The sequence below is a fragment of the Eutrigla gurnardus genome (genome assembly GCF_963514095.1).
Source record: "Eutrigla gurnardus genome assembly, chromosome: 9".
Taxonomy (NCBI): Eukaryota; Metazoa; Chordata; class Actinopteri; order Perciformes; family Triglidae; genus Eutrigla; species Eutrigla gurnardus.
Genome location: NC_139923.1, coordinates 17382659 through 17409727, shown reverse-complemented (window position 1 = coordinate 17409727; position 27069 = coordinate 17382659). Strand labels below are relative to the sequence as shown.

Genomic DNA, 27069 nt, shown 5'->3' with positions numbered 1-27069 from the left:
AAACATGATGAAAGAAATATAATACCAGTAGAAATACGATGAGCTGAGACAGTACATTTAAAAATAGCACTTTAGGAAGTTGACTTGTTGTACTTTAGCGCCCACATGAATAATTAAAGCAGGGAATCAAACTTTCCTGAGTAGATTTGCTATAGAAATACAGTATTTATTTGAGCATACATATTGAGTTTACATGAGAACTCACATTTTCATCCTCTCCACATGAAGCGGAGAAGCTGCATCGCTGTTTCACTCACAGTACAAGATGATGGATTCCTCAACGCTATTCAATCTCTGAACATTTCCAGAGAGTAATGCCAATCTTTTCTTTTTCAATGTTCACTAACAGTGTCAAGTTAACGGCAAGCTAACCAATTAATGTTGAGAAATAAGAACCAATTCAGAGCTACGCTTCTTAGAAAACTAGCAGTTGAAGCAACTGTTACGATCACCTGTAACATGAAAAGGTTGTATGTGTTGAACACAGCTGTGTGTGTGTGTGTGTGTGTGTGTGTGTGTGTGTGTGTGTAGAGTTGTGAAGCTGCTTCTCTTCGGATGTGACCACAGTTATGTAACGAGTACTCACGCTTGTAAAAAAAGAGTCCTGAAGGAATGAGTCCTAAAAAGTCCTGTTTTATTAGATCTTAACATTTTGTTCTAGGTTTATAAAATAGGTCAGTAAATGCCAAAGACTGTTTGTAAGAAGTTGACATATCAGAGGCTGAATCTGGTTAAACGCTACTTATAATATAACAAATCATTAAAGTATTATTATTACTACTATTAAAGCATAATGGTCCAAGTACTTAAGAGGCCCCAACTTTTGTTTGTTTAAGCTGCAACTTAGTTTAGTCTGATGATGATGGAGCATCACGTAATCCGAAATACTTCAATATCTTTACATTTACATTACAGACATTTATATTATTTATTCATCTTGTTCATTCTTCGTGTTTGAATGCAACACTTGCAGTTCCAAATGTGTTTTCTCTTCAACAAAAAGTTCAGCAACAGAAACTATTTCTTCTGCATTTATTTGGTAGCTCTGAATGCAAATCACATGCACTGTGGCTCATTTATACCCGATGTCTTATTAAATACTAAACTAGGACAGTTAAATGTGTCGCTGACTGGACTCATTTATAAAAATCCATTTTAACTTTTTTTTACACACATTTTCAGATGTTTATGTCAAATGTCCATTGAGACATTTATGTAAACATTTAGGAATTATTCCTCTAAATATTCTCTAATTTGTGTGTCAATTTACAAATCTAAATAATATTACAATTTTTACTTGTTGACAAATCTGAGTTGTCGTGTACAAATCCAGAGATGGTTCTCAACTCTCACACACATTGTGACATATTTGCTCCAAACATTCACCTTTTACTTTCCTCACCTGCAGGGGTGCTGTAAATGGGTGGGGGGGGCAAAGGCCCAGCACTAACAGTGGCCCCCCAGCTAGGCTGGTGGGTGGTTTACGTTGGGGGGGGGGGGGGGGGGGAACAATATCATTTTCTTTCATAGGGCCCAACATCTCTAGTGGAACCTCTGAGCTGCTCTCCCAGTTGTTGGAATGTTCTGAACAAGGACAAAAACCCACAGATTACGTTAGCTTGAGCTAGTAGCTAGCTGCCAGCAAATCTCACTAAGCAAGACTTTCTAACAAAGACTTGCTAACGAAGACTTGCTAACGAAAACTTGCTAACCAAGACTCACTAACCAAGACTTGCTAACGAAACTTGCTAACCAAGACTCACTAACCAAGACTTGCTAAGGAAAACTTGCTAACCAAGACTCGCTAACCAAGACTCGCAAACCAAGAATTGCTAACAATGACTTGCTAATGAAGACTTGCTAATGAAGAACTACTCCAATGAAGGAAGTATTCATCGTTTCTATCATTAGAGACTTTTGGTGCTGTTGCTGTGCGGTCCTGAGCGAGGGTGAAGACTTTTGGTGCTGTTGCTGTGCGGTCCTGAGCGAGGGTGAGCCTTTGTGCTGTTGTTGTTGTTGTTGTTGTTGTTGTTAGTACTTCTGCTGCAGTTCTCCTTCCCCCCTGTAGAGGTCCTGCTCTCCAGACGGATCTTGCCCTGCTCTTCTTTCATGAACAGGTCCACCAATAAGATCTTCTCCTTGTGGATCTGGAGGCTGATGTCTTTGGGGATGTCTGGGATCAGCCAGTCCACAACGTCACTCATCAGCATCACAACGTTCTGAGAGATGAAGGAACAGAATCATGTAACTTCCTGTTTTTAAATTCACTCTAACATGCACTAACATGCACTCTAACATGCACTAACATGCACTCTAAACATGCAGGTCTGCACGGCTGGCCTTAACATGTTAATGAAGCTTTGGAAAACCTCAGATAACAAGCAGCACTTTGGACTATGTAAAGAACTAGAGGACTACAGTTTGTAGAGGACTATATAGAGGAGTATGTAGAGGACTATATAGGACTATGTAGAGAACTATATAGAGGAGTATGTAGAGGAGTATGTAGAGGACTATATAGAGGACTACAGTTTGTAGAGGAATATATAGAGGAGTATGTAGAGGACTATATAGAGGAGTATGTAGAGGACTATATAGAGGACTACAGTTTGTAGAGGACTATATAGAGGAGTATGTAGAGGACTATATAGAGGAGTATGTAGAGGACTATATAGAGGAGTATGTAGAGGAGTATATAGGACTATGTAGAGGACTATATAGAGGAGTATGTAGAGGAGTATGTAGAGGACTATATAGAGGACTATAGTTTGTAGAGGACTATATAGAGGAGTATGTAGAGGAGTATGTAGAGGACTATATAGAGGAGTATGTAGAGGACTATATAGGACTATGTAGAGGACTATATAGAGGACTATATAGAGGAGTATGTAGAGGACTATGTAGAGAACTATATAGAGGAGTATGTAGAGGAGTATGTAGAGGACTATATAGAGGAGTATGTAGAGGTCTATATAGAGGAGTATGTAGAGGACTATATAGAGGAGTATGTAGAGGTCTATATAGAGGAGTATGTAAAGGAGTATGTAGAGGACTATATAGAGGAGTATGTAGAGGAGTATGTAGAGCACTATATAGGACTATGTAGAGAACTATATAGAGGAGTATGTAGAGGAGTATGTAGAGGACTGTATAGTGGACTATATAGAGGAGTATGTAGAGGACTATAAAGAGGAGTATGTAGAGGAGTATGTAGAGGACTATATAGAGGAGTATGTAGAGGACCATGTATAGGACCTTTTAATCATTCCAGTGGAGTAGATAGAGTTAACCTGGCAAAGTGTAAATTTATCTCCATGTTTCAACTCACCTGGAAAACAATGACGAATGCCAGTCGGACAGCCAGCACGGCCCAGAACTCCTTAGAGATCTCATATGGGGTAGTGGACCAAGGGGGTTCTCTGTAGTCCTTATACCTTTAGACACAAAATACATGTTCTGGTCTTTAATTCCGAAGAAAGATTTTTACTCATAATATAATCCACAGGTGTAATCCAGTGACCCAGAGACATCAGACTTACCAGAGACACTGATTGTGGGAGCAGGAAGTGACAATAGGCGACACATAGAGCAAGTGATGCAGTATATCGAGCAACTGTTATTGCAAGTAACACAAGAGGCATGTGGTATATTAACCAGTATAGGAGGGCAGGACTCTGCGTTAACGTGAACTTTAAAGTGGTAGTCCGTAACATTTTCATCTCTTTAGCTATCAAAGATTGAGTTAATGGTGATTGATCATATGACCCACGAATGAAAGTGCTCGTACTTGCTGCTTTGCCCAGAAATGAAAAGAAACGATATGCGTATTTGCATATTTAACAATGACTTTCATGCAGACATATTGTAATTGTACTTGATGATTGTAATTGTGTTGATAAATGTGTGTGGACAGTGATAATAATTAAATGGTATTTATTTAGATCATGTTTGACAAAAACTAAACTAAAATCACAAATAAAATGTAAATACAGCAAACGGTCAAACAGAAAGGAGGCCACTCCCACTGATCTGTCCCCCCTCCCCAGTCCTCCGCCGGTTTGCACTCACTTAAAGCAGCAGCTAGAGGAAGATAAACATCCTCACAGTGATCAGTGTTCGTGGCTCAACATCAATCTCACTTGATTCATTATATTTATCACATTTTAAAATGCTGCATATGTTTTATCATGAAAGTGACAGTTGTGAGTTGAGGTAGATTCCCACCTGCACATGTGGACGGCGTACCCGAGGTACAGCGGGTCGATGGTCTCTTTGCCTTGCTGGAAGTCACTGACGTTAAAGTAGGAGAGCGTGTGGTTGACGAATCCGTGCATGGAGCCATCAGGGCTGTACATGTACTGGTAGACCATCCGGGGGATGAAGTCTGAGGTGAAGGAGATGACAAATGCCTGGGAGGGGGGGGGGGGGGGGGGTTAGAATGAGGAAACAAGACAGACTGCTAAATAGCATTAAAGTTCACTGTGACAGTACACATGTATACAGTATACATGTATCTAGTTTGACTTACATTAATGATGACAGCCACGTTGGCTACCCCCCTCAGTAAGTTGTACCAAATACCTACAGACACAACAACCAACGTATGAGATGATGACACTCATTTCCTGCAGATTTGTTACATTGCTGCAGTGTTGAATACAACCCACCGATGTCTTTGGCTCGCGCTGCCACCGGTCTCCGCAACTCAGTCACAAACTTCTTAGCATCCAGTCGTATTTCGATGATGTTGTTGAGCAGAGCAAAGAGTGGGGCGAGAGGGAAGGACGCCACGAACAGCGTCACAAAGCCGAACTGGATGACTGGACACAGAAGGAGACGGGATATTGTAGAATGTTATCAACCAGTTGTCAGCCAACAGAACATTACTGCCGAGTCATCAGACTGGACAATCGTCATTCCATCACACTCAACATGGAAACAGAGACATGTGGGATGGGATGTGCAGTGAAAATGTGTGCACATTGTGTCCATTTTTCCTCCGAGTTTGACTTAAGCAGAATTTGTTGTTTTGCATTCAGCCGGTTCCGACTTGTCCGCCTCCATCTTTCTTGTGATTTAGCACCAGTTTGTTCTCCTTCCCATCATGCACTTCCGGAGTGAATTTTGGGTGGCTAATCAGTTGCGATCTGCAGCCTCACCACTAGATCCTGCACACTGGTCCTTTAAACCTACCTGACCTTTCCCCATGACCCAGAGACTCAACATGAGAGCAGTAAGAGTGTGTTGGACAGACAGAGGAGGTCCTGGTTAGCAGGTCTGGGAATGGCTTTATATCTATTACTGGAAATGAGAGGATTAATTTCTTCTTTTTAACTTTGTCTAAAACTTAAGTTAAAAAATAAACGTTTTAGAACCCTGAACCATGTGAGAATCAACATGATTTGATGAATCACTATTCAGCCTCCAGACTCCCTCTAATGAAATATGGCTACGCTTTGATTCCCTCTCCGATGTCAGCCAGCTATTTATTTATAGGGAACACAAGGTCGACCCAAGGTCAGCAACCACATTAAATCACAGTGGCGAGGACAAGTGTGTTACTGACTCATCTCCATGTATTCAGGTGTTAATCCGGCAAACGGCTCCAGGAAGTGGTCCGTCTCGTATCTCTGCAGCTTCTTCTGACGCTCCTCCTCCTGAAACGCTCCCTGCTTGGACCGGATGTAGCGGATCAGCTTCTTCAGCTTGCTGGGAAACACACACACACACACACACACACACACACACACACACACACACACACACACACACACACACACACACACACACACACACACACACACACACACACACACACACACACACACACACACACACACACACACACACACACACACGTTTGGAGTCATTTAGTTGTGTTAGTTCATTTTCTGATTCCCATTGTGGGTTTTTAATGATTTTTGTGTTGTGTTTGGGTTCCCTCCTTGGGGGATGTAAAAATGTGTACTTTTTCTGTCGTCATGGTAACCGACTCTGTTTTACCCGTTGATTTGCAACATCAGAAGAGAGGCAGAGGCTTGTTTGTTTTCTGGAGGTTTTGTTCCCAACTTAAATTAAACCGTGATTGGAGGAATTTTTTCTGCTGCAGCTTCAGGCCTTGTGGTCTCCATGACAACGTGATGATAAACTTGAAGAGATGCAGACTTACGGGACACCGATCTCAAAGAGGTTGTTCTGAATCAGCTGCTTCCCCAGCATGGTGATGCTCAGCTGGATGCAGAGCTCCATCAGACAGCCTCCATGAGCACACTGGAAAACAGGGCGAATACTGTGTGAGGGGCTAAAGGGTGACTGGTGAGGAGTAATTCATAATGTCAGCCGTGTTCTGACAAAGACTCTCAGCTAATCCAGCTGTGGGGCTAAATTGGGGTTGGACTTTTTTTCACGATATTTCAAATTAATCTGCTCACAGATTAAATTTATATAGTTTGACAGAGGCCCTTCTAGTCTTACATTTCACAATAAAAGCCCAAGACGTACACGTACCTCTTCCATTCTATAGGACTCAAACACATACAGGTAGCTGCCTGGTCGGCCCACCAGTCTAGAGGGGAAATCAATGAAAGGGTTTAGATCTTTACCATTTATTGAAATTATAATAACATACAAAAGTAGACTTTCAAGTAGACTCTGCAGTGATGTCACCAACCTTCCCCTGAAGAAGGCTATGTAGATGATGGGAGTGAATGCATTGACAAACTTGAGGATGAAGGTCTTGAAGATTAATCGTTCCTCAAAACTCTTGTCTGTTTTAGGAACCTCTGGAAATGGGGAAACAATGAAAAACAGGCACGAAAGTCACTTCTCATCTTAATACAAAGTACATCTTCTATCTTTTATATAGTTATATATTGTGATATTCAACAATATATTTTAATTTATATTGTATCCGTTAACAGCCCGATTTCTATGGGCAGTTCGTAGGTTTTTTGGTCATAAACGTTATTATATATATTAATTTTATTTTCACCAAACTGAGTCGGCCCTACACCAACCCTAACTTACCTAACACCGTGAGCCATCGTGCCACCGCTCCGTAGACCTCGTCGAGGATGAGGATGACCACCAGGTTGATGATGGCGGCTGTGGTTTTAACAGTCAGCTGTACGTGGCTTCGAGTCACCGGATTGGCGCTCATATGAAGAGCGGTTTTGGTGGAGATCCGGTAGAGGATCACACCAAACACAATGGCAAATGTAACGCCGATCTGACAATGAAAAGTTCTTCAGGATTAAAAAAGAAAAAGTCATAATTTCACAGAAACAAATAATCAACCCATAAGGTTTATGGATCATGGACGTTCAGTGAATGCAGATTTTCAGGTTATTCTCACCATTAACAGCATCATGACGATGTTAGTCATGTAGGCCGGGAGGCGGTCTTGACACGTGAGCTTCTCAATCTAAAAATAATTACATTACATAATGAGACGAAAATATATTCACTACAAGTTTAATTAAGTGCAGAGAACGTGTAGATATTTCAACCTGAACTCTATTTTCCCTCTTTTTATTCCACATCTGTGAAGGTCAAAGACTAAAAGTCTAAAAACAGCAACTAACAAGATGCAAATACGTGCAGCCGACCATATAATTACCTTGTGTTGTGATTTCTGATCTTTCCTTACAGACTTCTGCATGACCTGGAACTCGTACTCGGCCCTGGGGTGGTCCTGTGATGGTTAGACAGGCAGACAAGAATGACAGACACAACGTTGTCATGAATTATTATCTCAGTAAACATTGTAAACATGAGTTTATGGTCTCAATCTCTAGTTCAAGTCTTCTTCAATCCAGCATGATGATCATTTAGTAGCTTATAGTCCATTTAGAGTCAAACAGACCAGAAAGCAGGGGATGTTTTAGGGGCGGGGCTACCTGCTGATTGACAGGTTGCTAACACACAATGCAGTTAGCTACTAATATGACTTTAACACTTAGCTGTACAGTTGACTTTGATTTATGAAGCTAACATTGTTAGCAGCTTCAAACCAGAATCCAGTCAGGTTGCTGCTTGGGGTGCCTCTCTGCCGCTTATGTTCATCAAATCAACCCATTGCTCCTCCAAATATGGTCACTTCCTTCTCTGGTGGCAAAAATCCAAGATGGCAACAGCCAAAATGCTGAACTTGAGGTTTCAAGTCCACTTCTTATAGGTCATCCCATCTGTAGTCAATGTGCAGTAAGCCGATAAATTTAAGAGCATTTCTTCTGCCTCATGGACGGCGTTTTGAACTCTAGAAAACATCGGTGAACGTGCATGGTACGGACTGTGGAGGAACATCATGGGTGTGGCAGAGCGGCTGGAAGGCCCCCCACCAGAGGCCTGGAAGGCCCACCACCAGAGCCCTGGAAGACCCACCACCAGAGCCCTGGAAGGCCCACCACCAGAGCCTTGGAAGACCCACCACCAGAGCCCTGGAAGGCCCACCACCAGAGCCCTGGAAGACCCACCACCAGAGCCCTGGAAGGCCCACCATCAGAGCCTTGGAAGGCCCACCATCAGAGCCTTGGAAGGCCCACCATCAGAGTCTTGGAAGGCCCACCATCAGAGCCTTGGAAGGCCCACCATTAGAGCCTTGGAAGGCCCACCATCAGAGCCTTGGAAGGCCCACCATCAGAGCCCCCGAAGGCCCACCATCAGAGCCCCCGAAGGCCCACCATTAGAGCATTGGAAGGCCCACCATCAGAGCCCTGGAAGGCCCACAATTAGAGCATTGGAAGGCCCACCATCAGAGCCCTGGAAGGCCCACCATCAGAGCCTTGGAAGGCCCACCATCAGAGTCTTGGAGGGCCCACCATCAGAGCCCTGGAAGGCCCACCATTAGAGCATTGGAAGGCCCACCATCAGAGCCCTGGAAGGCCCACCATTAGAGCATTGGAAGGCCCACCATCAGAGCCCTGGAAGGCCCACCATTAGAGCATTGGAAGGCCCACCATCAGAGCCTTGGAAGGCCCACCATCAGAGCCTTGGAAGGCCCACAAAAGACTTTGAGGGGAAGACTGTAGTGAGGACATTTGGAGACCTGAACATGGAGACCTGAACATGATGCTGTGAGTGTGACGTGGGAGGAGCCAATCAGAGTGATTTCTCTGACCGTCAGCCATGTTTGAAGGTCTTTACAGGTGGCCGCTGTTTTCTTTGACAGCTTCAGGATGCAGAACATGAAGTTCTTGTCATGAGACCACCAGTGCTTACTCACCACCACACCACTGGTGTGCAGAACACAGAGGTTTAAAAATCACAGCAAGAGTCACAGTGGACAGAAGGAAAAAAGCTTTTGGTGAACATTCAGGAAGTAATAGCAGCAGGACAAATTGTAATACTGTGCAGGTTGATAGAAGCAGTTTATGGAGCCTGGGAGTTGGATTAATCTCATCATAACATCCTGGATAAATGTGTTATGACTGGTAGATTAATGTTATGATGACTCATTAACAGTTTGCATAATAAATAAAAAAAAATGTACTATTTTTGTCAGTGTGTGATCCCACCCATGGTCATTTTGGAAGCTGTAGTTTGTGTTTATATATATATACACTGTTGCCCATAGAGTTAAATCATTTGCAAATCTCTTGTCTTTTATAGCGCCAAACAAATGTTATGCATGAATTAATTTCACCTTGGTAATTGTGATACATAATGTAATCATTGCACCTGGTCAACAATTCAATTAAACGTTATTTATAGTGTCATATCAAAACAGAAGTCATCTCAGGACACTAAACACATTGAGCAGGACTCGAATACGCTCATGATTTTCATTGTTAATAATTTCAAAGTCCCAACATCACCCAGGGGCAAGCGTTACAGCGACAGTGGTGAGAAAAAACTGCGTTAATAGGCTTTTAGGCAGAAATCTCGTGCAGCCCAGGCCCTTGGGTTCGAACTGCATTTGGTGTTGGTAGTATTGTAGTAGTAGTAGCATTAGAAGTAGTGGCAGTAATCAACAGTGATTACTGATGCATCTAAATAGGAATAAACAGATGATTGTGTCTGAAAACAAAATATTCCAACTTCATGGGCAACAGTGTGTGTGTATATATATGAAAGTGATCCTATTGGTTTGGTCCATCTCCTGTGGTAGTAAATATAAATGAATGATTCCTGGCTTCCATCCCAGGCTCCATCAGTGGGACTGCAGGAAGACAAGCAACAGGGATAAAATTAGCAAAGCGATATTGATGCGAAGCAAGCAGGAAGTCCTTCAATCTGTAGAAGGAGTCTCTCTCTCACTCACACTCTCTCACACACAGACACACACACACACACACACACACACACACACACACACACACACACACACACACACACACACACACACACACACACACACACACACACACACACACACACACACACACACACACACACAGGTTGTGAGTCATTTAGTTCATTTTCTGATTCCCATTGTGGGGTTTTAATGTTTTTTGTGTTGTGTTTTGGTTCCCTCCTTGGGGGATGTAAAAATGTATAATGTATACTGTCATCATGGTAACTGACTCTGTGCTTTAGCGGTTTAACAGTTGTGACAATGACAGTGAATTAAAGAAAAGGACTGTTAGAGTCAGTTAAAGAGTGAAACAGTTATTTCACTCAATTCAAACTTGATGGGAAAAAAACAATACAACTCGCCAAAAACGACTGTGGTTCATCTTTCTACTTTTTTAACAATCGCCAACTTGATTGAAATAAACCCTAAATTCACCAGGTTACGTTTGAACATATCAAGAGAGAAGAGAGAGGAAGGACTTCAGGGTTTATTTTTCTCTTACATCACACGTAAGATTGCTGTCAATGGAGTCTGGTGTATTTGCTGAGAGCCGTATAGCTGCTGTTTCTGTAAACACAAAGGATTTTACTCTTTAACAAAATGGTCTTTGTTGGGTCTTCGGCATGATCTTTGTCTTCTACACTCTTCTCATAATAATCTGAGCATGTGTGATATGGTGAATCACTTTAACACCCTGATCTGTAACGTTGCTGCCGTAACACTTTGAACCGTTTCTGGATTCATCCATCAAACGCATATCACAGAGAAATCTGTCCGCTTCTCTCGCGAAGGGTCAATTATATTGTACACCATGTAAGTAGAACAAAAATACCATTTATAGTAACGCACATAAGTCTGGTGTGATGTGTTATGATCAGAAGTTGGCAGCAGTAGCAGCAGAAAGGCTAGAAGAGTAAAGAGAGGAGTTTATCTAGAAATAGGAATTTATCCAAACCTTGAGAGCTTCCTGTGAAGAATAAACCCGGAGAGACAGGGAGGGAGGACGGAGGGAGGGAGGACAGAGGAGGGAGGGAGGAGGGAGGGATGAGGAAGATGGGGGAGGAGGTAGGGAGGGAGGAGATGGGGGACGTTAGTAAAAACAGCCAGGATGACCTGAACTCACATCGTTACATTTATTTCACCTTGTTGAAGAGGTTGAAGTTAATTTTGAAAATACTTGTGAACATATCAGAGAATCAAGAGAATCACAGAAACATTTAGTAAGAAGTATTTTGGTTTTGTGTCATTCTTCAGTGTCTAAGACTACATCGTTATAAGTTTGGTGACCGGGTTTGTGTTAAAGGGCCTGTGTGAAGGATTTGGAGGCGCCTAGTGGTGGGGTCGCAGATTCTACCCAACTGAAACACCTCCTGTGTGAGAACTACAGTGGCTGCATCAAGCTGCAAAATAGCATGACGTGTTTAACTTTACTGACCAGCATCCTGCCATGAGACCGTTATACGGTGCAGCCCGAGCTGAGGGCGGTCGTCACCACTCACCTCCTCATCTTCAAACCCAGTCAGGTCCCATTCATAGTTCAGTCTCATCTGCCTCCTCTTCCAGTGCTCCATGAACATGGCAGCTGTGAACCAGGCACAATATAATCATATATATATATTATATTATATATATATTACACGTTTTATTACAAGGCTAAGAGGTACTTGGTGATCTCAGAAACCACCAGCTGTTGGTCTAATGACCGTTTAGCTTCTGGGGGCAGCAAATGTCTGGATAACAGATATGCTAGAATGACCCCAGAGTTGATATAGTTGACCCTGATGGTATCTCATGGTCCTCCTGTGAGTCCACTCACCCCACAGAGCCATGAAGATGGAGAAGAAGACGGTGGCCGGGTTGTCGAACAGGTGACTGGCCCGGGCCGTCGCACAGGCAGTACTCAGTTTCCAGTAGCTGCACACTTGGTCACAAAGGGGGCACATTGTGATGTTGTTCCTGGGGTGGCAGATCTCCATGCTGGATCACAGGACCACATCCAGACCCAGAGCAGCATCCATGAACACAAACACACAGGAAATACACATTAATATCTCAGAAATACTGACTGGTATGCATAAAATGATCATGAAGCCGATCATTTTAACATTCATCAACTATCGTCCTTGGGGTGATATTACAGGATTACAGTAGACCAGGGTTGCAGTCGAATATTCCTAACTCCTATTCCTTGACCTTTGGACAAAACGTCACGGGGTTAAGGAAAGGCGATAGGAGAACTCTAAGGATTTAGGAAAAGTCGACCGCGGTGCTCAGAGAATCCGACCGGACTTTCACTAAACTAGGTCATTATAATGCGCCCGCTGATGATTGACAGCTGATGAACAGGCGATTGACGTATGTCTCCGCTGTAGAAACTACAATAATGGACTACAAAAAGCGCGTCGACAATCTCCACATGTTTATAAACAGCTCGTTCACTGTCCGGCTTCAGGTCCAACAGCTCCTCCTTCCTGGTTGACATTTGCTGTATTTACATTTCATTTGTGGTTTTAGTTTTGTTTCTGTCAAACATTTGTAACATGATTTAAATAAATAAAAAAGACCATTCAATTATTATCACTGTCCACACACATTTATCAACACAATTCATATTACTATATGTCTGCATGAAAGTAATTGTTAAATGTGTTTTCATGAACAGCCGAGGTGTGCGGCACTTTAAATGTTGCTCTCGCAAAGGATTATGGGTCGGCGTGATCTCCTTTCTTTTCGTATAGGAAGGTCCGTTGCATCCTATGCTAAAGGAGCTCTGAAAGGAAGCATTGGAGCTCCTTTCCTTTGCATTTCAAGAATTCGAACGGCTCTTGTCATGGCGGCCACTTGTTTACTTCCGGGTCACTTCTTCAGTTCACCGTCCTAAGCAAAATAGACTATTCGACCGCAGCCCTGGTATTTAGAAATCCAGACGATATGATTATCAATACCATCATAGATCCAGACGCTGCTCTTTCTATGATGCTGTGTTGATGTGTTGTATTGTAGTGACCAGTAGACACCACCAGAGGCCAGTGTTGCTATGGTGCAACAGGCAGGTGAGCTCAGACACATGAATACTTTGTTTCCATCTTTTGTTGCCATTATAAGCTGATAGTTTATAGTCGGACGTCAGTTTTAGTTACGAAAAAACAAAAACAAAGGGCCAGTTTACGTGACACAGAGTCACTTTTCTTTTGGATGATAATATCTCCTCCTATAAAGTTTATATTGAAAGTATGAACAAAAGATTTCAAATATTTTTAATGGTAATAATAATAATAATAATAATAATAATAATAATATGGGCTGTTATTCCTCCTTTAATTTTAGTTTTTATGGAGATGTCCATCAGTGGTCTCATGGTGGATCACGCAGATCGGGGGTCTGGTTTGTCTTACTGTCCGGTGAGACTTGTATTGAGTGTGTGTGGTGTGTGTGTCTGCTTATGTCATAATATCCTGTGGATGATGAGAGGCAGGATGAGGAAGTAGAGGAGGCCCTGTCTCCCGACCCATCCATCAAAACTTTTCTCTCTGTTTCTTCTTTCTCTTTTTTCAACTGGAGCAATAAATTCCTCTATTCTTGTGATCTTTACTGAGAAAGCTGAGTTCTCTGGTTCGGCCGTGCAATGCATTTGAGCTCATGGAGCCCGGAGGGTCCATGGCGTCTACATCCTATTGCATGGGTAATGCCGCCACTGATTATAACACCAGTGTTTTCCTCCAGCTCTCGACAACGCTGACGGGTGTCTTCATGTAGGACAACAGCAGTATTACTCTTCTAAAACTACCAAAGAAGAAGAAAGGAGCTGACCTCTGCATCAGAGCATGCAAGCAAGGGCATTTTGAACGAAATTAATGTCCAAAAGGAGACTTTTCAAATCAGCTTCAGCGAGACGAACAGCAGCAGATCAATCTATCAAGTTATCGAGCTCCCAGCGGTGTGTGTGTGTGTGTGTGTGTGTGTGTACCTTGGTATGTTGTCGTCGACTGTTGCACATCCGTACAGAAACACAATGACCCCGACTAGAGAGGCAGGAATCAGCATCTGAGTATAAAGACCCAACCAGGCGAAGTACAGACCAATCTTCTCTCCAAAATACTTCCTGGAAAACGCAAAAGAAAAAGAAAAATGTAAATAATTTTTCTTAATCAGACAAAATTACCGTGTTGTGCCGTGATGTGGGAATCTGAACAGGACGTTTGGCCTGACCCGGTTATCGAACCCCAGAATCTGACCTGGATATATAAATGATGCATTTAAAGGCTCACAGAGAGATTTTACAGCTTTCAGGGTCTCTGCAAAACTGGAAGCTTTTTCACGCCTTTTTAAGACCTCAACAAAGAGAATGTGATACATATATTACATTATACACAAAAAACTATTTCGATATGGAATTCTAAAAATGTTTGAATACGATGAAATGTGGTTCCACTGTTTTCACATTAAACACATGTTTGACCGCAGCTAGGCTATGCTAAGATGCTAGGCTATGCTAACCTGCTAGGCTATGCTAACATTGTAGCTGCTCCATAAACACTTAAAACACAAAAACTACATAATAATGTATTGTAGGCATAAATACAGCAGCAACCTTGTTTGTCTCCATTTCTGACAGGAGGAGAATCTAAAATCTCACGTGAGTGACGCACATTTTGCATGATGATAATAAATGATAACTATTTTTTACCCACCTGAATCATCACCACAACAACATGGACAAAAATGTGCAACTAATTCAGCGAAGCCAAAAAAAGGTGTCTCACCTCACTAGTCCGATGGGCTGGTATTTGTAGAAGACGCTGTAGTTGGCCCACTCTTCATACAAGAGCTGAGGAGTCAACCGACAGGGTTTCCTGTGTTATTTTTACAGTTTCATCACACCTTTCTGCTGCCATGTCAGTTCGTAGGCAGAGTGCTAGTTTCGCTCATGCTAGCTTAGCTCATACTAGCTGGGTTAGCTTCTGGGTGCATGGTTAACTTAAGAAAACGTTGAGAGTGGTTCAGGTCTGTAAGTCTAATTATCATCTGACTGGGTTCCTGTCTATAAGTCTCTTTAAGGGAGGACAGAGGATCTATAGGGGGGTAAGAGGATGTTTATGGGAGACAGAGGATCTTTAGGGGAGACAGGAGATCTTTAGGGCGGTCTGAGGATCTCTAGGGTTAACGGAGGATATTTAGGGGGGGTCAGAGGATCATTAGGCGGGTCAGATGATCTTTAGGGGGGATAGAGGATTTTAGGGGATACAGAGGATCTTTAAGGGAGCCAGCAGGTCAACAGATGACGTGAACGTCACCTGAAATATGGTTACCTGCTTTATTTGAGATGGTGCTGGTGAGTGATTGGTGATGAGGAGCAGGTGTGGTGAGAGCGGTGGAGGGAAGCTGAACAAATGAAGCAGTTACAGCGTAGACTGAAACTAGATGTGTGGACTCTACATGTGAGCAAAGCTGCACGGATGTAAAACCTTCCAGAAGCTTCCAGAGAAACAACGTCTTACCTTTCTGTCGTTGGGCACCGAGATCTCCTCGTTAATGTCTCCCTGAGAGAAGAGATGATGAAACTGGTATCTGGGATGATCTCAGCTTCACACAGACACCATGATGAACAAATATATTTATATACTCATCATCAGGTCTACTCACGTCATGGAGAGGATACGCTGCTGTGTAGACGCCACTGGCCAGCAGACTGGTGATACCTGCACAGAGGAAACGGACAGGTGTTGGACCACAGCAGGACCAGAAGGGGTCATATATACATACATACATATACAGTATATACACATAAATTGGAGTATCCTGGAAGGAGGAAAGGCCTATTTGTCTGTCTGTCTGTACTTGAGTGGTGCTAGTCTGCCTGGTAACTGGACATTCCCAGCTGACGGGGAGAGAGGCAGAGGTGGACTTGTTACTGACTTGTGGAAGTGTGCCGAGTCCTGAGGGGGTGGGGCCTACAACCCCCCTCACTTCCTCCTCCCTGACGCAGCTGCAGTTTCTTTTTTTATTTCTCTCACTTTGAGGTGAGAGAAGTGTGAATCCATCTTATCCCCAAGGAGAATTTTATATTGCAATATAATATATTGGGAAATCCCAGGGCCAGTCCAGTCCAGTCCAGTCCAGTCTAGTCCAGTCCAGCTCTACACAAGGAGCCCAGTGAGAGACCCAGGGCTCCAGACTTACCCATGCTGTACTTGGCCTTGCATTTGGTTCTTTTTAGGATTTCAAAAACCTGAAAGGAAATAAAAAACAGAAGAACTGATCTTCAGAAAATTATTTATTTGACATAAATCTACTCTATACACATTTAGTGTTAGTCGATGCATCAGACACAAACTTACCATTGAACTCCTTGTTTTGCTGTCAAAGAAGTAATCTTTGTCTGAGAGGTCAAACCTGTTAAACACAAACACACGTGGTACCGTCTGTTAGAGTTCAGACATCTTTACTGTTAAACTACAGTCACATAACATGTTTTAAGGGGCTTCCAGTCTATTTCCTGCAGTATTCCAAACCAAAAGTCTTCCAGCAGCTCACTGGAAATAATCCCCCTTTTAATAAGAAACATCCCTGTTTTTACATCGTCATTTGTTTGTGCTGCAAAGCTTTATTATTGTTGTTGGAACAGAATTTTTAAATCGAGTCCACCAGAGTCCTGGTCTCGGTCCTGAGGTCCGCCCGTCAAGGTCAGCTTGATCCTGGTGAATCCAGTTCTCCGCAAAGATGTGGGACCAACAGTCAGAGACCTCCAGTTGTTGGGTCAGCCTGAACTATTATTTTATCCATCTTATTTTCCTGAGACCAGATATCAGACAGCCAGGAGCATGCTGGGTAATGGAGTAGTCTCAGGTCCGAGATGGGTTAGCTTGGCTTCCATCTTCCATTGGTTGGCCCTCGCCAGGTGCATTTCCTCCATGGTGGTGTGCTGCATCCGGCTCCAGGTCACCTCGGAGACGCCAGTGATAAAAGTGGGTCACGGCTGTAGTTCCTGGGGGGGCCGTGGACTCGCTGTGTCAGGAACCAACTGAACCCGTCTTGTGTACCACACTTTGTGGGTGTGACTTTTTTCATATTTATACAACCGCTGAGTTTAGGATAAATCATAGAGTTAGCCTCCTCATTTCACTTTCAACGTGCACCATATTGATGCATTTAACCTTGAAATGCACGATTAAGCTAATGCTAACCTAACAGTTAGCCTCATAGGAAGCACCGCTCTGCTAACATTTCTTGTGTTGTGTTGCCTGTAAAGTAAAGACGAACTTACAGATGTTGCTTCTCTCTGGAAAACGTGTGCGACAGATGTTTGATGTTCTTGGGCTGATGTTCCTCCACGTGAGGGTGAAGAGGTTCTACAAGCTTACTGACCAGAGAACTCACTTTACCCACAACCCCACTCAGCTGCTTCACCTCGTACACCTACCACACACACACAAACCTTCATGAAATAGTATGAAAAATGTTAACACATTGTTAGCTGTGAGGTAAAGTACAGATGCATGTTATTGTACGGCTGGGAGTCAGTGCTGCCGATATCCGTTCTCCCCGTTAAAGCAGTGGTTCTCAACTGGTGGGTCGGACCCGTTTACAGTCGGTCGCATGCCTGGGATTTTGCATTAAAACACCTGAGTCTGTTTCTGAAATGTTCTTATTATTATGTCAGCCTTTTAAATAATGCTTGAATAGGTGACTGAATAGTTTTAATAGTGTTTGTATCCAAGTAGTAGGACTTCTTTATTTCATGTTTGCACATAAAAGCATGGTGGAGTCTGTGTTTGTGTTGGCAGACTGTCGAAGCCAGACCAGTTGAGAACCACTGTGCTAAAGGATGTTTTTAGGAGCTTTTCCTCACGTGATGGAGGATCCAGGATGAGTGATATGATACAGTTTTTTTGATTGCTTAACGACGGCGGTCACAACTGCAGCTACTTGTGTAAAACTCTAACAACAGTCTGCATTATCAACAGTCACCTGAAAAAAAACGGCTCAGTGCAGTGAACACTGTGAACCATCGTCATGGCGACAACTAACACTGTCACTCAGAACACAATGAAAGGAAAAACACTAACATCACACACCAATACACAAGTTACACACTTTTGAAAGCTGTGTTCAAGCAATGAAAAACAAGTTTGAGGTTGGTCCACATGAACTGCTGGTTAGAGTTTTGCACATGTGACTTCAGTTGTGCCCGCTGTCGTTAAGCAATTGGAAAAAAACTGTAATATATATTATATCACTAAACTCTCCAAAATGTCCTCCAGGAACAAACAAAGACATGTACTCTATTAGTTCGGCTTTAGACTCCCTTCTCTGTACAGCAGTCAGTCAGTAATAATCCTCCCAAAGAACTTCATCTGCCATCGATGTCAAAACGGGCTACAATTAGGAATCGTTTTCCTCCAATCTGACTGATTCTGCTTTTAAATAATGAGACAAAACTGTTTCTGTGGTGTGTGTAATTGTGTGAGTGTGTGTGTGCATGTGTGTATGTGTGTGTGTGCGTGTGTGCATGTGTGTATGTGTGTGTGTGTGTGGATGGATACACTGCTGTGAAAATGAATTTCCCCTCGGTGACAATACAGTCCAGTAAAGATGAAGTAGAGTCCAGAGGCCCAACTGACAGGTTCTATGATTTATGGCAGTCATTTTTATCTCATGCAGACTAAATGTGTTCCCCCTCCCCGGACTTAAGGGTCTAGATGTTTTATTACTATTATGTTTTATTTCTAGACTCCACTTTCTTTATCTTGTTTACTGATGATTTATTTTTGATGATTCTATAAATAACCTGGGGAAGAGAAAGGGAAGTGTGTTCTTCCTTCTTTCCCCAGAGAGACGAGGTAAAGAGACGCTTCTCACCTTCTTGGTCGGCATTTTCAGCTTCATTAACTCCGCTTCTCGACACAGGATGTTCCAGGGTGCGTGGATCTTCACGAAGCCCACCCCCGAGATCTTGGTCTGGGGGACACACAGTTAAAACCACATCATTGTTGATGTTGTCAGAGATACAAAGTAGCAACTTTAAAAAATGATGTCTACATGTGACATATGCCTCCAGATTTCTAAGTCACAGTTAAAACAATTCAGTCAATGATGGAGACGAAGCAACACACCAGATCTGGGTGTGACGGGACTCTGGGTTAACCCTAGACTTAAACCTAAACCAGGTTCAGGAGAACAGGGTTCAGGCTCTTCTATGTACTTACATTCCAAGACCCTGCTGTGCCTTAATTTCTATTTATAAGCTGCTATCAGGACGTCTTATATGAAAGAATATCAGGTTACACATTTACCACCTAATCCACAAATATACACTCAGCTGCAACCCTGAAAATAGTTACAAAAACGGGTCGCCTCCTAAATTGTTGAAGGCATTTAGAAGTTGATGTCTCATAATTTCTTATATTTAAACATAAATAAAAATGAGGCCACATCGACAGTTAATGTTATGTTTTAAAAGGCCACTGGTAAAAATGAATTCACTAGTACGGAAGTTTCTTCTGTTTTACTAGCATTCAATCATCTGAAGCATCTCCTCAAAACATGTTGTTGTTGTTTGTTGTCTGATCCTCTACCTGCCAGTCCTGATCCCCTTAAACTAGACTGTTTATTACATAGTTATTACTGTCACTGAAAAATATCTACATGACCAGTTATTAATTAAATGACCTTAATGGACGAGAGGAGACATGGATGGATCATTAGGATGAAGGAGGGGAAAGAAGAGAGGAGGAGAGGACAGGGAGGAGGGAGGAGGAAAGAGAGAAACTGATTGGTTACAGATGAGTGAGTTAATCTTTTCTTCTCTACAAGGAAGTGGACCTAGCTTGAGCCCAGTACGGAGGACTCACTAGTCAAACAAGCTGGACTTTGGGGGTCCAAGTTGCTCGGGCCGGTGTGATGCCTGGATAATATTGCAGTAATGGATAATAAAAGATTATGTTGGAATTTACAACCCGGTCAGTTAAAATAACGGAAAAAAACAAAGTCTATGGCCTCCACTGGACAACATGTTTTTTGTGACGCAAGCCCATGCAAAGTCAATGAGATCCATCAACGGAAAGGTGTAGTGTGAACGCAACCTTACACATGATTCCATAGGGACCAAAACCCCGTGTGAAGTTCCTACTTTAGTACACTGACCAACTGTGTCACCTCTGTTAAGAGAAAGTATTTTATACAGAAACATCTACAAAGGAGCAGACAACATATTTGAGATGTTTCTGGAAAGACTCACGTCCTCGTCCTTCTCCAACTCCAGCCCCATGTCTCTCAGTTTCCCCTCAAACTCCTCCCTTCTGAACATCTTGTGATCCTCGTGCCCGTTGAGGGTTTCTCCTGGACTGCCCCGCTCCACGTCGGCCCCGGGTGACGACAGAATGGACGCCGGGTCCCTCGCCCTTTGAGCTGGGTGATGTCGGAGGTGTTCGTCGCGGCTCTGGTGGCCGCGGCGAAGGCTTCGGGCGACGGCATTCTCAGTGAGAAGATGGGCTGTCTGCCGGCCGGAGCGGCCCGCCGTAGGCTTCTTCACGGCATAGGTGAGGACGTAGTCGACGTGCCGCTGACCGTCCTGGAAGAAGAGGCCGTGTTGGCACTGGGTGTTCTCCTCTGGCGTTAGGGCCTTCAGCAGCTGGAGACAGACAAGGAGACAGGTTGGTTATGTTCCCTCATTCCATCCAGCCATCCATTGTCTACCGCTTATCCTGTATTCAGGGTCGCGGGGGGGCTGGAGCCGATCCCAGCTGTCATTGGGCGAAGGCAGGGTACACCCTGGACAGGTCGCCAGTCTATCACAGGGCCAACATGTAGAGACAAACAACCATTCACGCTCACATTCACACCTACGGGCAATTTAGAGTCATCAATTAACCTATCCCCATGTCTTTGGACTGTGGGAGGAAGCCGGAGAACCCGGAGAGAACCCACGTTTACACGGGGAGAACATGCAAACTCCACACAGAAGGAACCCGAGCCCGACCCGGGAATTGAACCCGGGACCCTCTTGCTGTGAGGCGACAGTGCTACCCACTACACCACCGTGCAGCATGTTATATATATATATATATATATATATATATATATATATATATATATATATATATATATATATATATATATATATTCCCTCTTTTTCTATGTTCACTCGTTCCTATGTTCCCTCTTTTCTATGTTCCCTCAATTCTATGTTCACTCTTTTCTATGTTCACCCATTTCTATGGTCACTCTTTTCTATTTTCACTCATTTCTATGTTCCCTTATTTCTATGCTCCCTCATTTCTATGTTCACTCAATCCTATGTTCACACTTTTCTATATTCACTCATTTCTATGTTCCCTCATTTCTATGTTCCCTCACTTCTCACTCATATCTATGATCCTTCTTTTCTATATTCCATCTTTTCTATGTTCACTCATTTCTATATGAACAAACAACAACTTGTACTTACAGAAAAACAACAATCACAAATTATTCAACTTGTGAATATAATGAAATTGCATTATCACACCTCAAAACTAATAACAACTAACATCTATTTAAAAGTAAATATGCTACATATTCTTATGATTATGGAATATTTTGCAAGCAAAGTCTCTGGAAGTCCTCAGACCTCCACACTCAAGGCTCCTTGTGGACTTGATGAATTGTGGACTGGGACAGACAGACTTCCTGAAAACATGATTGCCTGCAGTTTAGTGAAGTCCAGACATGTGGTCTGAATTACAGGCTGTAGGACTGTAGGAGTTTCCAACACATTTGAGGAATCTGAAATGGATCAGAATGGTGATTCCCAGAGCTTGGGTTGGGTGCTGTACTAGGAATGGTGAGTGCTTTGCCTTCTGTGGCGCTTCCTTGTAAATTCTATATGAGACATAAATAGTGTGTGAATTATGAGCTGTGTCATTTCTCCTAATGAAGTCTACTTATAACGTCTGGCTGCAGATCTGAGGGACGGCGTCTACAGATCAAGCTACACAGAGAGGACGCACCAATAATTAAAGGGGAACTCCATCCATTTTACACTTGAAGACCAGCTGACTAGTTATGGGCAGGGCTGGGTCCAGAAGCTGGTTCTGTGTTGGTTGACAAAATCGCTGGAATACTTAAACTCTGACTCTAGATCTTTTTTAGCCCTTTTGGCTGGACCAGAAAACCAGCCCTATAAATGACTCCGTGGCTGAGTAAGTAAGTAAGTAAGTAAGTAAGTAAGTAAGTAAGTAAGTAAGTAAGTAAATAAGTAAATATGTAAGTAAGTAAGTAAGTAAGTAAGTAAGTAAGTAAGTAAGTAAGTAAGTAAGTTAGTATCTGACTGATCAAGTTTCACCATTAGTCAGTCGGGTGATATAGACCTATGACATCACCAAGGAGCAGCCGTAGCTAGGGTTAGCATAGTGGTTAGCATTACCACACCTGCAGCCAGCATCTAAACAAACTCATTTCATCCCTAATAGACAGCAACACTTTGAGCGAAGCATCGCAAACTTCATCAACATGTTTACACGATTAATTGGCTTGTTGGATATGTTGAAGTTGGAGATAACGTTTACTGTGATAATGTGTTGTTTAGCTTAGCATTTTCCCTAGCAATAGCCAACACTGAGCGGGAGACTCCTCACCAACATTATTTGTAGTCACCACAACCCTGTGACATTTATTAGTGTGCCCGACACCTTAGTATGACTATTAACAGAGAAATATCACAGTATGACATACAGCGGTGCTAACACAGTGGTGCTAACACAGTGGTGCTAACTGTGTTGTTGAGGGGCTGCATGGTGGTGTAGTGGGTAGCAGTGTTGCCTCACAGCAAGAGGGTTCAATTCCCGGATCGGGTTCGGGTTCCTTCTGTGTGGAGTTTGCATGTTATCGTGTGAGCATGGATTCTCTCTGGGTTCTTCGACTTCCTCTCACAGTCCAAAGACATGCAAGATGGGGATAGGTTAATTGATTACTCTAAATAGCCCGTAGGTGTGAGTGCGAATGGTTGTCTCTCTATACATGTCAGCCCTGCGATGGACTGGCGTCCTGTCCAGGGTGTCCCCTGCCTTTGCCCAATGTCAGCTGGGATCGGCTCCAGCCCCCCCGCAACCCTGAATACAGGATAAGCGGTAGACGATGGATGGATAATTGTTGAGGTTGAGAAGTTTAGCTCATCTCCAATTTTAAGCACATTGACCAACACGGTCCAGACCAGATACAAGGTTTTACCTGGTCTTGTTAGAGAACATCTCCGAAAATATTGTTCACCTATTTAAAAATATGTCCTGCCGTTGTCTCAACGTTATGTCCAAAGGACCGGCCGTGGAGACGACGTCACACCTAGCATCGGAGAACCTTAAAATACGATGTAATGATGATAATAATAATAAGAAATATAAAAAAAAATAAAATAAAAAAAAAACACGTATTTAGTAAATAAGAAAGCCTTTATGGAGTTTATGACGTCAACATGCCTAGAACACACAGAATTCAGTGGATCTACAAGCTAAATCATTGATCGTTAATCAGTCTGAAAGCTAAATCCCCACAGCAGTTGTAGCTAACATTAGCATAGCAGCTGTAGCTAGTTTGAGCACAGCTTGGCATGTTAATAGTATTAGCCAACACTCACATGAGCACCTGAAACTCCTCACCAACATGATATTAAGTCACCACAACAGTGTTTGATATTTATAAGTATGTCAGACACCTTTGTATCAAACCAGTATTTATGAATTGTAGACTATTAATGGGGAAATATCACAGTATGATACAGTATGTGCAGCGTTGCTAACGCCACGGTGCTAACGCCGCAGTGCTAACGCCGCGGTGCTAACACTGTGGTGCTAACGCCACAATAACATAACAGGAATTAAATCATGTGTGCTCCTATGCATCAACAACAGTGTTGCCCTGGTGACTGACTGACAGGCTGCAGGTTTGAGTTAAGAGAGAGATTAATTTTATTTTGTGTGGTGTTTAACAACATAATTAATGAAAACATATATAATAATATAAAACAATGTTGAAGTTGAGAAGTTTAGACTAATTTGTATTTAAAAACAAAAAGAAGAAATTACATGTTTTGTTTTTACAGACCGTACGGAAAAAATTTACTGGTGGGTTCCAGAAAGACAGGGAATGCTTTTAAATGTAAATTTAAATGGCCTCCTATCTTTCACTTTTACATCTAAGATATGAGTAAGAAGTGCATTTGTAACATTTAACTCAAAAGTAGGCTAAGTATGTTTACATTTAAGCACATTAACTGTCCAGCCGGATACAAGGTTTTACGAGTCTATTGAATGTAGGAATTTCATTAGTCAGATTATTATCACTATATTAGTCTTACCACTAGTCTTGTTTGGAAAAAGTAACTTGACAAAACCTTTTTTTCAGTGGTTAAATCATAAACATGGGAGACAACAGAATAGAAAGAAAATTAATCACCAGATTGTTTTTTCTTCATTGGCCTCTCAGGACCTGAGAACTAGATCTGACTTTGTTCGTACACACAAGCTACTATGAAGTCTCCGGATGTCTCTTCTTTATGAGCCCCCTGCTTCGAGACCACCAGAGGAGACTAATATGTTAGCAGCAGCTAAGTGCAACGTGAGTCTTGCTGTCAGCGAGCAGAGTTAACTTTCCTTTGATCATGTTCGTGGGTCGCTGCGGCGGTCCTGGGTGACGTATCGCTGACGCCACCCAGGGAAACACGTCTTATACAGCTTTTTGTTTTCATCTCTGGGTTTGTGGGTAAAAAGGCGGCAGAAACGGTTGCGTTGACGGGAACACGGATGATAAATGAAAAGCTTTGGTCGTGATGAACAAAACAATTGGTGCCATCTTCGCCAATATCTATCTTGGTTTAAGTCGTTTATCTTCCGCTTCTTTCCTGCTTACATGCCGTTGGTTTTTACTATACCAATATCCCCATATAACACACACACACACACACACACACACGTTGTGTTCTGCTTCCGGTTGGGAAACTCACCTTAAACTTGCCGTGGAAGATGACATCTTGTAGAAAATGTGGCGCCTGTTGCTCAGACCCGGAGGTCGGAGAGAGGTCGACTCCCACCTCTGCGTCCTCCGTCATCGTCCAGGTGGAGAGCCGAGATAAAGTGATGAGGCGGTGAGTTGTTTCCAAACAGAATAGTCCGGATAGTGCTCCTCCTCTTCCTCCACCTCTTCCTCCTCTGTCTCTCTATGAGAGCATCTGCCGTTAGGAGCTTTTTCCTCTTATTTTCCCTTAGTGTCTCTGCTCGTCTCCCTTTAAAGCTCTGTGGGAGCTCGGCTCCCGTGGCTGGACTCAGCCTGCAGCCTTGTTACTTGAGAAGCCGTCTGTGAGCCAAGATCTAAACTTAGACAACGATAAAACTCTGATGAACACAAGGTGCCCTCCCTCACGCTGTCAGTCTCTGCTGGTAATCACCACACATACTACATCTGGGTCTCCCAGCGACTCCTAATCACTGCAGACGTCATGCATTACATGCAAAAGAAATGACAACATGACAGACCAAAAACATTCCCAAACTACCCTCTCATAGGTCAACAGCAGTGTGTGTGTGTGTGTGTGTGTGTGTGTGTGTGTGTGTGTGTGTGTGTGTGTGTGTTTCATATCTGGCTGCAGACTGAATTAATTAATGATCAGCTCTGACGAGTGTTCACACCAAATGTCAATGGAAAGAAGCAGATACAACAATATGGCAAATTGTTTAATCACAAAAATGCCCTGATGCGAAATCCTATCAGCGTGGCCGTATTCATGCCTTTATTACGTTAATTTACAGTTTTTTTCCGATTGCTAAACGACAGTGGGCACAACTGCAGCTACATGTGCAAAACTCTAACCACAGTCTTCATCACCAACAGTCACCTGAGCTAAACAGTTCACCTGCAAAACCGGCTCAGTGCAGCGAACACTTTGAACAATCCTCATTGTCACCATCACTCAGAATACACCGATATGAAAAACACTGACATCAGACACCAATACAGGATTTAGACACTTTTAATCTTTACAGTTTGAATCATTTCAGTGACTTCACATGAATTGATATTTTCTTTCACATGAAACTATTTATTTTATAACTCACCTGTGTTTTAGGTAAACAAGAAGTAATGAAAAATCAGCAGTTTGCTTCAATGGATATATATTTTTATTTTGTCTGTAGTCATTTACTAATGCTCATGCCATTGGCAGTTACAGTCTTCTTCTAGGTCTTCCTCCACACAGCACTCTCCCTGCCACTCTTCTCAATCCAATACGTCTTCTTTGGTCCATTTCCTAAAAAAAAGTCTTTCTTCTCTTTCCCTGTATCTATATGAGACCACTACCAAGTCTAAAACAAGACACCTGAGGCTTTTAGCTGAAGTTGCAATCAGTCACCAGACTGAAATCATCCTGTGTTGAATGTGAGGTTTACAGTTTAGACAGCGGTGTGTAGCATTTGAACAAAGTGCTGTAAATTGTTGTGCAGGTTGTGGTTAAAGCCAGGAGATAAGTGTGTAGAGTTTTGTAAACTGTGTTCAAGCAATGAAGAACGAGTTTGAATTTGGTCCACATGAACTGCTGTTTTATTGCACAATTTGCTAATGTAGTGGTGGATATGACATTTTAATGCACATTCAAGTCAAATTATTTCGTTGCTTGTTGTATCGCATATTTAATAACAACCAGAGGGACTAAAAACAACCGGTTCTTCAAAGAGAGACCGACCGGTCCGACCAGTTCGTGTGACTGAGTCGGTCGTCCCAGCTCTAAACCAAAGGGACATAAACCACATACA

At 42.7% G+C, this 27069-nt stretch overlaps 1 protein-coding gene across 1 annotated transcript; it reads right to left on the bottom strand.

Moving 5' to 3' along the window:
• Nucleotides 1–1457: 1457 nt before the first annotated feature.
• On the bottom strand, nt 1458–25566 carry ano1b (anoctamin 1, calcium activated chloride channel b). The gene is made up of 24 exons (XM_084018098.1): nt 25269–25566; nt 20532–20924; nt 19154–19252; nt 17559–17710; nt 16633–16687; nt 16475–16523; nt 15938–15993; nt 15793–15834; nt 15058–15122; nt 14262–14396; nt 12111–12271; nt 11794–11876; nt 7619–7693; nt 7355–7423; nt 7027–7228; nt 6671–6782; nt 6508–6565; nt 6170–6270; nt 5567–5709; nt 4668–4820; nt 4529–4581; nt 4225–4409; nt 3329–3434; nt 1458–2219 (listed from the first exon to the last, which is right to left on the bottom strand). Exons 1-24 carry the CDS (start codon nt 25371–25373, stop codon nt 1908–1910), a joined length of 2964 nt encoding a protein of 987 aa, XP_083874224.1. The 5' UTR covers nt 25374–25566; the 3' UTR covers nt 1458–1907.
• Between the last annotated feature and the right edge of the window lie 1503 nt (nt 25567–27069).

What these genes read in the sequence shown, in the direction of transcription:
- ano1b (XM_084018098.1), bottom strand. Translation starts at nt 25,373, where the DNA reads ATGACGGAGGACGCAGAGGTGGGAGTCGACCTCTCTCCGACCTCCGGG. An exon ending in CATCTTCATGGCTCTGTGGG is followed by an intron (nt 11,877 to 12,110) that starts GTGAGTGGACTC and finishes CCTGGTTCACAG; the next exon opens with CTGCCATGTTCATGGAGCAC. An exon ending in TACGCCGTCCACATGTGCAG is followed by an intron (nt 3,435 to 4,224) that starts GTGGGAATCTAC and finishes TTGTGTCTAAAG; the next exon opens with GTATAAGGACTACAGAGAAC.